The sequence below is a fragment of the Pagrus pagrus genome (genome assembly GCF_965226575.1).
Source record: "Pagrus pagrus genome assembly, chromosome: 1".
NCBI classification, from domain to species: Eukaryota; Metazoa; Chordata; class Actinopteri; order Spariformes; family Sparidae; genus Pagrus; species Pagrus pagrus.
In genome coordinates this window covers 26,054,001-26,066,702 of record NC_140185.1, presented here as the reverse complement: position 1 = coordinate 26,066,702, position 12,702 = coordinate 26,054,001, and the positions used below count along the sequence as shown (strand labels likewise).

At 43.0% G+C, this 12,702-nt stretch overlaps 1 protein-coding gene across 1 annotated transcript in view; it reads left to right on the top strand.

Moving 5' to 3' along the window:
• The first annotated feature begins 5,627 nt into the window (after nt 1–5,627).
• mafa (MAF bZIP transcription factor a) overlaps nt 5,628–12,702 on the top strand; it is an 86,063-nt gene continuing 78,988 nt past the window's right edge. Inside the window, exon 1 of the mRNA XM_084353180.1 lies at nt 5,628–7,067. Coding sequence (XP_084209306.1) covers nt 6,100–7,067 — 968 coding nt within the window. The 5' untranslated portion in view covers nt 5,628–6,099. The remainder of the gene's footprint in view (nt 7,068–12,702) is intronic.

Sequence of the window (12,702 nt, the reverse complement as noted above, 5' to 3'; positions counted from 1 at the left end):
ACACACACACAACACACATACAAATGCATGCATCGACACATGTGCCAGTGTGTCACGTATATATAGATAAACAGGTAAACACGCGCACTCAAGCACGTCACGCACGCACACACAGACACACACATACAGATTAAAGTCTAAGTCGCATGGATGCATCGAGGACATCTAAAGGAGATAAGCCCGGAAAGCTATCCAACAGTTTATATACCATTAAATTGCTGTACACATTAACCTTACACATGACAGTAAACCAATACATTATGTTCATGTGGATGTAATTATGGCTAATATGCAAGCCACTCTGCCAGCTCTTGCGCAATATTGACCAAGTCGACTTCGATTACTCTACACCAGGTGACCAGAGTATAGCCTACATTTTAGAGGCCGCGCAGTATTAATTAGCAGCCACGTTATTTTAACTTGACAAATATTCAAGTGGAGTAAATATGAGAGATTTAACCTCAGAACTCTGTGTCACCCCCGGTCATGTGACACTGAGACAGTCTGGAAAACACGTGTGACTGTTGCCGTTCACAGCATTGTAACACATTCACAGGCTTACTGCTGGTCCCTCGCCATCAAGCCACAGAGCTGATACAAGCTCATCCGCCCGAGGTCTGCAGTCACACACGGCCCACTAGCTGTAGGCCACCAAATACTTTCCACCAGTGTCATAGAGGCCATCCAAAATCCACCTCAGACTACAGATCTGCTCTCCTATTGACCTTGTTTTGTCTGCTCTGTCCTCTGTCGCACCCTTCTCAGCCTCACCCTCCTTCTGACTAATGGATTAAGGTAATTATGACATGGCTGTGCCCACATTCTGTTGGTGGAGTGAAAATTGATATTCCAGCTTTGTTGTTCTCACTAAACTGTTGATGGAAGTGCATCGCCCCAAGAGCAATACAGGCTCTTCACAATAGCGGAGATGTAAAGCACGGATAGTGTTTCTGTCGCGTTCATTTTAAAGTTAAAAGCAGCACTCAAACAAAGTGTTTTTGTCATATTAAGAGCCATTCACCTACACTGCCTGTGTGTTTGCAGGTGCTATCAGCTTCCAGGTATTCACCAATGCAGACACGGATACAGTCATAGTGCTCAGGTTAGTGTTGGAATGCAAAGGGGCTGATTAGATGGCCTTATCCAGCCCTGTCTGGAACCGAGCAACCCCCACCACACACACACACACACACACACACACACACACACACACACACACACTGACTTACACACACAGTCCAACAGACATACAGCAAACAACTCAGTGACCTCTGCTCTTTCCACTCAGTCGCCTCTATCACTCACCAGAAAAAGACAAACTCTCTCTGACAACACTACTAATACTCTGATCTAAATGAAATGTCTTTATGTCATTACTGACTTCAGGTTAAAGGACTGAGTTTGTTTACATTTTAAAGTATTTTAGCTTAAAAGACATTGAGCGTCACACAGACGAGCAGTCAGTACGGTGGAAGTTTAATTTGTTTTGTATATGTAACAGCATATAATCCTGACTTCCTCCTATGTTCATTTCTTTCATCCAGAAGGGAGAACACAAAGAAATGATTTTTCATTTTTTAACTCGTTGTCTGGTCTGCTGCTAAAAGCATATAGTCATATCAGTCTGTGTACTGGTGTACTGTAGAATAAAACATGGGTCCAGTTTCAACGCTTGAAACATCATCGATTCACAATTCCACTGTCTCTGCCGCTGTAATGTCTCAATGCTTTGCATGTACCAAAAAGTCTGCAGCTTATTTTTGAAGTGTGCACGTAGAGTTGCTAATTGCAGCCCTGAGCACTCGCAAAGTTACCACGAGGGTGCTTACAGTAAGGGTTTGTGAGTGCGTGAAGGCGGACAGTAGCACTCGTCCCTGAAAGACCTCTGCCAACAATATACCGTTCAAGTCAATAAGATAACAAGAGTCTGGAAGGAAAGGGATCTCTTAGACTAACCCCACACCGTTCCAAAACACAACAGGTCATCTCGAGTATCAGAGCCACATCACACTGCAAATAAATGTATATAATGCATTCTGTATTTTAACAATACATTTTTTGAAATACATTAACCAAGGGCTTAATGGCCTATTTGAAAAGGCCATTAATGACATCGAAGAAAACTATTGAGAATGTTCTTAAGATTTGAGATTTACAAATCTAAATATTCAGTTGATCAGTCTCATACTTGACGCATTGCTTTTAAATACATGTATCACATTGTAAAAATACTTGGATTATTTCATAATATTTGCTTCACTGCTCTCACAACCATACCCTTCTGGTTCATGTGGTTTAAAAATCCCAGCCCAGTCGCCACAATAAAAGGCGGGCATTGTAAATTACTTAAACCAGGGATACGTTAAATGTCTATGTTTCATACGTATCATATCGACAGTTCTACAAAACGTACCTTATTATGTTCGGATGACATGTATATAAACTGACTTTCTCACCAGGATTAGGAGGCAATGGTCGTGAAGTGGCAGCCAGGCAAGATGTGCCAGACCAGCGCTCACTTCCCTTTTCAACCAACGAAACTGGGTAATTTTAGCAACCGTTGGGACATTTTGCAGCCGTCTTTGAGGCAACAAATGCAGAAATTTTTACCAGGACATCGGCACATTTTCCTGCCATGTTTGTGTCAATAAAACCAGGTATTTTAAGCCAAAACATTATCTTTTCCTAAACCTAACCAAGTGGTTAAACCTCACCAGACTTTAAGCACAGTATTGCCACTACTTTATACACTTCCATCGCTTGCATAGACGTACAATACCAACCTTTATTCTAGTGACTGGGTTGGAAGTCCTCCGGTCTCGCAAACAACTCTAAAGTCTGAAAAACAGGATTGACTCTTTAAATGATGTTGTAACGTCGCACATGTTAGCGAGACAACCTGCGCTGCTCTTCCACCTCATCCCATCGTCCTTCCTGGTTTGCAAAGTTCTCCCCACAGCGGCCCGATCCTATCCACGTAGATCCCTCTCAGCTCTGCATCATCAATAACTTCAAAGGCACAAAAGCAGCTAAATTAGGTCCGCCACTTTCTTCTGTCATGACTAATGAGCTCTCCCTTCGTTTGTGTATTAGTCTCGCTCTGCTGTGGCTGTACCCCGGGGAACGGGCCACTGCTGTGCCTTCCCGCGAACAGGTAAGCCCAAACAGATGACAAGGCAACAGAATGGAAATAGAAACAATGGGGTTCTATTTGAGTTTTGTTTGAGCCACACGCACAGTCTGCACGCAGATTCATCCATTTATCTCTTCACCAGAACATTCAGTAACTGGCAACGATATTTGTGCGTTTGGTTAACTGCGCTTCATACTTCCACTGCACTTAAGACAAGACACAGCCGCACGAGGAACAGAAAAGTATGTTTCCATTACATTTAAAACAGAAGCGACTTAAAGATCTTATCTTAGCTACAGTTTTTGGACGACTGCAGCGGCGTGTTGAACTCCTTATGGTTATGAAAATATCTGGCTGATTGGCAGGATCATCTTCCACAGCTTTTGGCAGCAGGGACGTGACTGATTTGGCCTATCATTAAATAGTGTGCACCCAGGAATCTAAAAATACAAAATCGTCGCAACGATGAGATCATACACTTGGAGGGAGTGAGAGTGAGAGAGAGAGAGCGACGGACTATGATTATAGGCTTTTGTCACAGGAAAGAAATGGTTATTTGTCAGCAGCATGTCAAGAGAGGCCACAAAAGAAATCAACACTCGGGCAGACCAGCGAGACCGAGCCTCGGTGTAGTTTACATCAGTGTTATCCCAAACAAATTGCATTGTTATTGAATGAGTAAACTGCCGTTTGTCATCTGTTTAATTGCATTTTGCCATTAATGTAGATACAATAGTGGTGAAATAAATCCCACGCCGTCCTCGTTGATGAATTCAGGTTAATGCATAGGAATGGAAATGAATAAATTAACATTATATCAAGAACTTTCTGCTGAATCGGTGTGTGTCATTATCACTCCACAGCAGCTGTGAACTAAGTTGTCTGTTCTGTAAAGGGATACAATTTTTTTTTTTCTTTTGAGAAAAGCATCATAAAGGTCCCTGTATCCTCAGGCTACAGTAAAAATATTCATTCAACTCATATTCTTTACAGTTTTTGATCCACGTGGTTAAATATTCACTTTCTAGTTGTGGGAGGACATTTTGATCAGGAGAGAAAGATCTTCATGGACCGATTTCAATGCCTAAGCAAACTCTTTTTTTGTGTTAATGACTAAATAACCTGAAGAAACAAACTGACCTTCAAGGACAACACGGTTTCATACTGTTGTACTCTGTTTATATGTGGCGGACCCTGCCACCTTTTCTAGCTTCAACCCGTGTTCCGGGGACCTTATTTTCCTCTGAGAACAGCTTGTTTATTCAGCTTTTGAAAAGACAAATACTTCTGAGTTTGTGTTATTACCTCATTGGTATTGTAAATATTAAAATTCTGAGTTTGAGTATCTTCTCAAGAATTACGTAGTGGCCCTTAAAAACCCTGCAGCTACACAGGACTCACAGTCATATGGAAACTATAATACCCAGACTGCTTCATGTTACTGTTGTACACGAGTCAATTAAAAAGTGGGAGAACTCTGAACTGAGATAAAGTGCAATGTGCAAGAGTTGTTTATATGACTCTACTGTGCCTGTGCCAACACGCAGATAAAGTGATTTTTATGGCTGCGGGACATAATATCAGTTAGGATGGAACACTGGGTTCACTGGCACCCACGTCCACTGACTCCTCCACACAGGTTTGACTTTTTCTTACATAACCGCTCTGAAACCCATAAAAAGGATCATCTGGTGCCTTCATGAGCTAAAGAAAATAAAGATATGCTTCATTTGTGTACCAGTGTTTTCTTCTTTCTTTATTTGAAATGTGTGTGTGTGTGTGTGTGTGTGTGTGTGTGTGGACATTCACAGTGATTGAAAGGGGAATCCCATGCACGAGCGTGTCCAAAAGGTGGCAGTGTTGAGTTTTAAAATGGTGCGCGGAGCAGTGAGAAATCTCTTCAATCCGCCGTTCACATGTTCAGTCAGCTGTGTGAAGTTACCCCTCAACATCGCACATATATCCCACATGTGTTGTGCTATATTGTTATTTGTGCTGTGGAATCACAGAAAACATGAGTTATTGGCACGAGTTAGATGAGAGATTGTTGTTGGGAGAGACAACATGTAAATATCATGTGCGTTAAAAACAGGAGGAGAAAAAAAAGATGTAAAATCAAGTATCGTGCATATGAAAACAGTTAAATTCTCTCTATTTATCTAAACTTGAATCTACATTTATTTCATTTCTCTTTTCTTTCTTTTCTCTCTCTTCTCTAAACGCTCTGCCACGCATGTTCATGACTTCTCCGAGCGCGCTCCTCTCCTCTCCGCTCCACTCGCGTCAAAACGGGTTAAAAAGGGAGTGAAACTGTTGCTGGTGTCGGAGCTGGAGATTTAAATGACAGCCTCGCAGCCCGTGTCCCGGCTGACAGTCAGCTGATGGCCTCTGACAGTTGCGAAAAGTTTTGTTTCCGTGGGCTCTACTAATATGTTAATTAGCTCTGCGAGTGTGCGACCCTATTGGCTCTTCGTCCGAGTCAATTTCCCTTTCCCAGCCTGACGTCAGGGCGGCTACAATGCTCTTAAACTCATCTGCTGTGTGATCCCTCTAAAAAATCGCCCCACCAGTCAGCGGCTTATAACGTGCGAGGCTGTATTCACTCCCTTACTATCGGCTCCTCTCTCTCTCTCTCCTTATGTCTCTCTCTCCGCTTGCGCAATGTCTCCATGAGGAAACCGTAAAGTGTTAAATGTTTGAAATACAAAACCGCCGAATTTCACATGCTGAAAAAGGACTCCGCTACTCGTGTGCGCGGCACTGGTGTGTCTGTGCAATAGACTCTGCAAAGAAAAACTACTCTGACGCGCCTGCAAGTCCGCGGCTGCAAAAAGGACGCTGAAAAAAGCTCATTTTTCAGTTTCAAGACAAACGCTTTAAAAATCAAACTGGCTCACGTCCTTCCAAACCAACCCAGTTTGACAGCTGCGCTTCACCCCGTTTGGAGGACTGTCAGCAGCAAGAGGATGGCATCAGAGCTGGCAATGAGCAACTCCGACCTGCCCACCAGTCCCCTGGCCATGGAATATGTTAATGACTTCGATCTGATGAAGTTTGAAGTGAAAAAGGAGCCGGTGGAGCCCGATCGCAACATCAGCCAGTGCAGTCGCCTTATCGCCGGGGGATCCTTGTCTTCCACCCCGATGAGCACGCCGTGCAGCTCGGTGCCCCCTTCCCCAAGCTTCTCGGCACCCAGTCCGGGCTCGGGGAGCGAGCAGAAGACACACATAGAGGATTTCTACTGGATGTCCGGTTATCAACAGCAGTTGAATCCAGAGGCGCTGGGCTTCAGCCCCGAAGACGCAGTCGAGGCGCTGATCAACAGCAGCCACCAGCTCCAGTCCTTCGATGGCTACGCCAGGGGCCAGCAGTTTGCTGGCGGAGCCGGAGCAGGAGGCACCATGGCCGGGGAAGAGATGGGGTCCGCCGCGGCGGTGGTATCGGCAGTCATCGCTGCGGCAGCCGCTCAGAACGGAGGGCAGCACCACCACCACCACCATCACCACCACAGCAGCAGCCACCACCAGGCGCCCGGCGGCCAGTCCAACGGCACTTCTGGGACAATTCACCCACACATGCGCTTGGATGATCGGTTTTCAGACGAGCAGCTGGTCACCATGTCAGTGCGGGAGCTCAACCGGCAGCTACGGGGGGTCAGCAAGGAAGAAGTGATCCGATTGAAACAGAAGAGGAGGACCCTAAAGAACAGAGGCTACGCGCAGTCCTGCCGGTACAAGCGGGTCCAGCAGCGGCACGTCCTGGAGGGAGAGAAGACGCAACTCATACAGCAGGTCGATCATCTAAAGTCGGAGATCTCCAGGCTGGTCCGGGAGAGGGACGCGTACAAAGAAAAGTATGAGAAGCTCATCAGCAACGGCTTCAGAGAAAATGGATCCAGCAGCGACAACAACCCTTCATCCCCGGAGTTTTTCATGTGAGTCTCGACATTATCGTGAAAAAAAAAAAAAGAATATCAGATGAGTTACTCACCTCCGCTTACAAAAAGTTTTCATTATGAAACTTTTTCTTTTTTTTTTCATTTGGCACAGATGCCTCCTAGACCAAGAACTAATTTGTCAACTTTTTTGATTTTTTTCTTTTTTTTTTCATTTTATATATTATTTTTGAAAACGAGAGTTTGCTCAAGTCTGCGACTGTTTTTTTTTTTTTTTTTAGATTTGGAGGGATCCGTGTTTTTTTTTATTTTCGGAGAGAGGCACGTTCAGAAAACTTTCATCCACTTTTTCAGTTTGTTCTGCATAAAGCCTGTCTGTCGAGATTTTATTTTTTCATCGTTGTTCATTAGATTTGCGGTGTTTGAGTAAACTATGATTTTTGGAAAGTTGATCCAACTTCATGCCGCAGTGTGCGAAGTGTGCATGCCAGCACTGAGCAGAGGCCTCTGAAGTTCATCAACCTGCCCTGTTTATTTTTTATTTTTTCATCATTTTACCTTTAATTCAGTGTACAGATTCCTGTCAAACCTGCATCCATCGACAATATGTTTTTGGTCTTTAATTTTTTTTTTACTTTTTATTTTTTTCTGTCTGCCAAACTTGGAGGATTGCGAGCCTGCCGTTTGACGCCACCTCATCTCATGCGTTTTGCTTGTTATTGTGTTGAGCAACAAAAAAAAAGAGACTATATTCATTACAAACTATTCATTGTTTTTAAAGAGATGTGTTATTAAACTGCCCTGCATGCTGGACATGTATGGTTTCTTTTTTTTTTCTGTTTTTTTTCCCTTTCTGTGCTTGAAGATGTCCTTTTTGTCGGATGACTCCAGCATGGCATTCATACTTCATTTATGGCCTCCTCACTTTTTTGCGGACAGCCAACAAAAAAGTGACAGGACTTCCCACTCCAACTCCCCCACCCCACCCCACCAACCCACCCACCCATTGTAATCTATACAAGTGCATTTCTGCTGTGTTGAAGTGCACCACCATCGGCTGTCATTAGACTGCAGTGAGTGAGTGCGCTATGCATTCCTGATGGAAGTTGATCGGCGGGGATCCTGTGGTGCGAGAGAGAGAGAGAGGTGGGGGGGTTAAAGGAAAAAGACTTCAATATTAAGGAAACCACCTTGCCTGGGAGTTTATCCTGTTGCTTAAAGTCTATTATTGTTATTTAAAGATATTCCACTCTGCATTTGACAACATTTGAATCATTTCTAAAGCGTAATTTAAGTACAAAGTTTTTTTTTTATATAATGCAAGTTGCAAAGTGCTACAGGTTGAAGCATATAGATGACTAGGGTTATGAATAGGGAGGCTGCTGCAGAAGAGAAAAAAAAGGAAGTATTTTTTAACATTGGTTTAGAGAAATTGGCTCGGCTCCAATTCTTACAATGAGCAGTATTGTGCAGTGCATAAACAGCGCTTTTTGCAGCATGTGCTTCAAACACAAGTGTGAGACATACATGTCATTATTGTATTTCAAAAAAAGAACAAGTATCGTTGGAGATGATCCGACTCAAATTGCCATGCTCTTGGAAAAATGTGGTTTTGGACTGAAATGCACTAAAAGAAAGAAAAAAAAAAAAAGATTCTCGCCTGTATTAAATGTGGAAAGTGAAAGGAAAAGTTGGTTTTATGCTCCGCATCTCAAGAGGAGCGAGTTTGACTCTCTGTTAAGACCTGATCGTAACGTTTTCATCCTTAATTCTCAGTTGAGGAGAGGCTGTTGTGTTGTCTTAAACGAACTCAATATTTGCAAAGCAATAACAATTATTATAATCGATAATGTCTGGACATTGTTAGATCGTCAGGGATTGACACCCTGCATGTACAAAATGAGGGAGAGACCATTCGCCAATAAATCTTGAGAATATGTTAATTAATCTTTCATCTTATATATATAGTATATATATATTTTGCTGTGCAAAATTATTTCACTCACTAACCATATGTGATGTTCATATGTGCTCGTTTTTTTTTTTTTCATTTCATACAATTAAATGATATGCAATAAATGTATGTAATTGTCTTCAATAAGTTTCTCACTTTTCTTTTTGACTTGTTCTGACAGTTTTTTCTGCTGTTGTGGTTGAAACTGAATGAAGGTGGACTCAGAACATGATGGAGATTAACTGCACTACATATTCACACTTCATATTCGCTGCTGCTGCTGTCGCCCCCTTTTTTTAATGTGCTTTTTCCCTTCAGCACTAATTTAATGGCGGACCAACAGAATCAGAATTTTGTTTCTTTTTTCCATTAATCACAAATTGATCCAAACCGATAAAGCAAAAAAAAAAAAAAAAACTGGAGAGCAGCTCAAGTTCAGACGCTTTGTTCTCTTTCTCCACTTTGACGCTTTTTGCTGCAGTTGGAAATATGGAGATTGAAGTCCGGTGTTGCAGATAAGTTGATGAGACCACAAACAAAGATTAAGGCAGACAGTGACCTATATTTTCTTTTGTTCTCTCACGCTATTATCTGGTACGTGTTTCATATTTTTTTCTTCAAAAATCACCAAATTACCTGGTAATGACAACACTCTTTCAGGACGTGATGCTCCCCAAAACGTAAATTGAGGCTGAATTCTTATTTTATGCAATTTTTGTTTCATTACTTAAACTCCATTTCGACTCTAAAACACCTTTACGATCTAATAATAATGTCTGATGAAATATTACCTTTATTTAAAATATTTTGCTCCATGAATTACATCCTCATTTGTGATTATGGAAGCCCAATATGATTTATATAATATATTTACATCCAGTCAATGTTACTGTAAATGTGACCTGTGATTAGTTTATTTGTGTGTGTGTCTCTCTCTCTCTCTCTATCTCTTTATCTGTGCCTGTGTATGTGAGTGTGGTATGCATGTCTGTGAACTGGTGACAACTGAATGAGTGTGTGCACAGATGACATCTCTATGAGAGTCTCTTGTGGCGATGCATGCTCTATATTTACATCCGCCTTTTGCCCATCTTCACATTCCCTGCTTCCTGATCCGTGCGTGTCGTGTGCAGTGTGTCCGCTTGTCTCTGTTTTTCAGACACTGTGCTCACTGTCACCAGTCTGTCATTGTTTAGCTTTTCCCAGTTTTCACCCTGCTTCATCCTGTTGGTCAGATGTTGGCCCCCGGAGCAGAGAGGGGTAGGGAAGGGGTCCAGTGAGGGCCCAGTCATGTCAGGCATGTGAGGGGGCGCTGGAGAAGGTGCCAGTGTAAGTCAGTCAGCCGCTGCGGTGGGCAGAAGGAGGGCTCAGCGCTGTTGTGCCCAGTCTTGCATTTCAGCTGGTGCTCAGACGTCTCATTTTGACTTCTTTCAGCAAAACTTCTGCTCTGCAGCCGCGCACCATACCTCGAACAGGCCACTTTTCTGAAACACAAGAGGGAAAGTTCTGTTGTAAGTTCTCGGACAAGGAACAGCCTTGTGGGCATCTCGTTTCACTGTTCTAGAACAATTTGTTTGTTGAAACAGGAAGACCCAAGTGCCAAGATACACTTTGAAGACGCACTAAGGTTTCTGAGGACAGATTCAATCTGGATCTGTCAGCTTTTTTGCAACTTCGTAGCACAAAGGGCACCTTTCATAAGAATTAACCACACTGTCGGTGTGTTAAAGCACCGAGTGATCAGCTGTTATTCTGTACTGTGAACAGTAGTCTATGCACTCGTGAATTTTATACTTGTTAAATATACAAAAACAGCCTTCCTTCTGCACCATCTGCCAGTGATGATCTGCTACACAGCTCGTCCACAAAAAAAAAAAAAGAAGAAGCCAGTTTTTAACCCATCACTTGTGTCCCTCTCTGTTGTGTGTGATTTCCTCTGAGGTGCTTGCTGCTGCTGCTGCTGCTGCTGCTGCTGCTGCTGTGGTGGCTGATTTGCCCAGAGTGAGGGGAGAGACTGAGACAATAGTCGGGCTTGGGCTGAATTAAATGATTTTGCTGATGATTAATAGTGGTGTGGGCCACTGGCTCCTGCGATGTAGAGATGATAAATCGTGAGTGCAGCTCTGTGCAGCTGTGCCAGTGTTGGGTCTTAGCATGCACACACCACGCAATTTACAGCCAAGCCGCTCTCCTTCTTCCTCAATTTATCTAATTACATCTATTTGATCTGAGCAGCAGCGCTGCTATATTTTGATATTTCATATTAGCCACAACAACGTACTGAGTGACTTCAAGGAGGATAATTGTTTGCTTTCTTCCCATCTAAAGAGCGTGTTTCTCTACATTTCAAAGAGAATTTTTTCTTCTTTATTTAGGAGCTTTGCTTCTCTCACGGCCATGCATTTGTGTGGTGGGGTTTTTTGATGTGTTCAGAGTGGCATGCAAAACATGAATTTTGTTTTCAGTTTAAGGCTCTTTAGCTTGCTTATTCTGATTGTTCCCTTATTGGGATGGATCAGCTCGAGCTATAATGTCAAAATGAAAGCAAACACACCAGCCTACACTCAGCAACACAAACGCAGACAAACAATGAGTGATACTGCAAAGCCTTCTCGCGTTCCTCCGCATTCTTGAATTCGTACGAGTCAAACACTTCATTCTCCGAGCTAAATGACATTTGCATGGAGACAGATCTGATTTGCAGAGGATGTTTCCCGTTATATCGGTGGCACCAGTGTGCAATGCTTATGTAAGTGACAAATCTATCGATTTTCCGATGAGGCACTCATATGGAACGCTGGCGCTCTGCGGGCTGACAGCATAAGATGCAGCAAGATGTTCACTCAAGTAGCAGCACGCCAGTTGACGGACCCAAAAATAAGAGCTGGTTGGGGGTCGGGATTCTTCCAGGCTTTTAGATGGTGCCAGAGGAAGAGCTGGAGAGGAACTGTTGTGTTGTGATTCGGCATCTCTTAACTCACACCGGCCTGTGTGTGAAGTCGATTTAGAGCCTGTGTAGACAATACGTGTGCTCGTGTGAATGTGTCTGTGCGTGTGTCTGTGTGTGTGTCCCGTCATCTTTTGGAGAAGAGGATGAGCAGAGGTCAAAAGTTAGAGCGCACAAGGCTGCTCTCAAAGTCATTAGAGTAATCCCTGCCCTGGGGAGCTCATGCTCATTTCCTCTGCCCAGAGCCCACTGAATAAGATGTACACACACATCCGACACGGTACAGTACACAGTGAATTCAAAACTACTCACTGCCACTTTTTCTTAACCATTTCCTGTATTTAACCGCTGTCAAAGAGAGTTACACGCTTTCAGCATACCTTCTTTAGTTATATAAGTGCATTTCTGAGAACACAACACAGGTTTTAGTCAAAGTTGTTTCTTGTTCGTCATGAGGGTAAATTATTTTATGTGTTAAAATGACTCATACGGTAGGTTTGAATACACAAAAGGTGTTTATGTACTTACAGGATGTATGCAGCATAAATGTTACACTAAATATGTGTAGAAGAGGGCAGACACAGAGCTTGGCTGAAGTCTGGTGGTTAGGTTTCATGCTGCCAGGCATTTTTCTTTTTTCATGTCATGTTGCCGAATGGAAGAAAAGCACTGAAATAAGGATGATAAAAATAAGGCAGCTGTTGGGCTGGTTTAACTAATCACAGTAGTATAATGGCCATGATCTGGTAGTCATATCGGCGCACTAATGATGA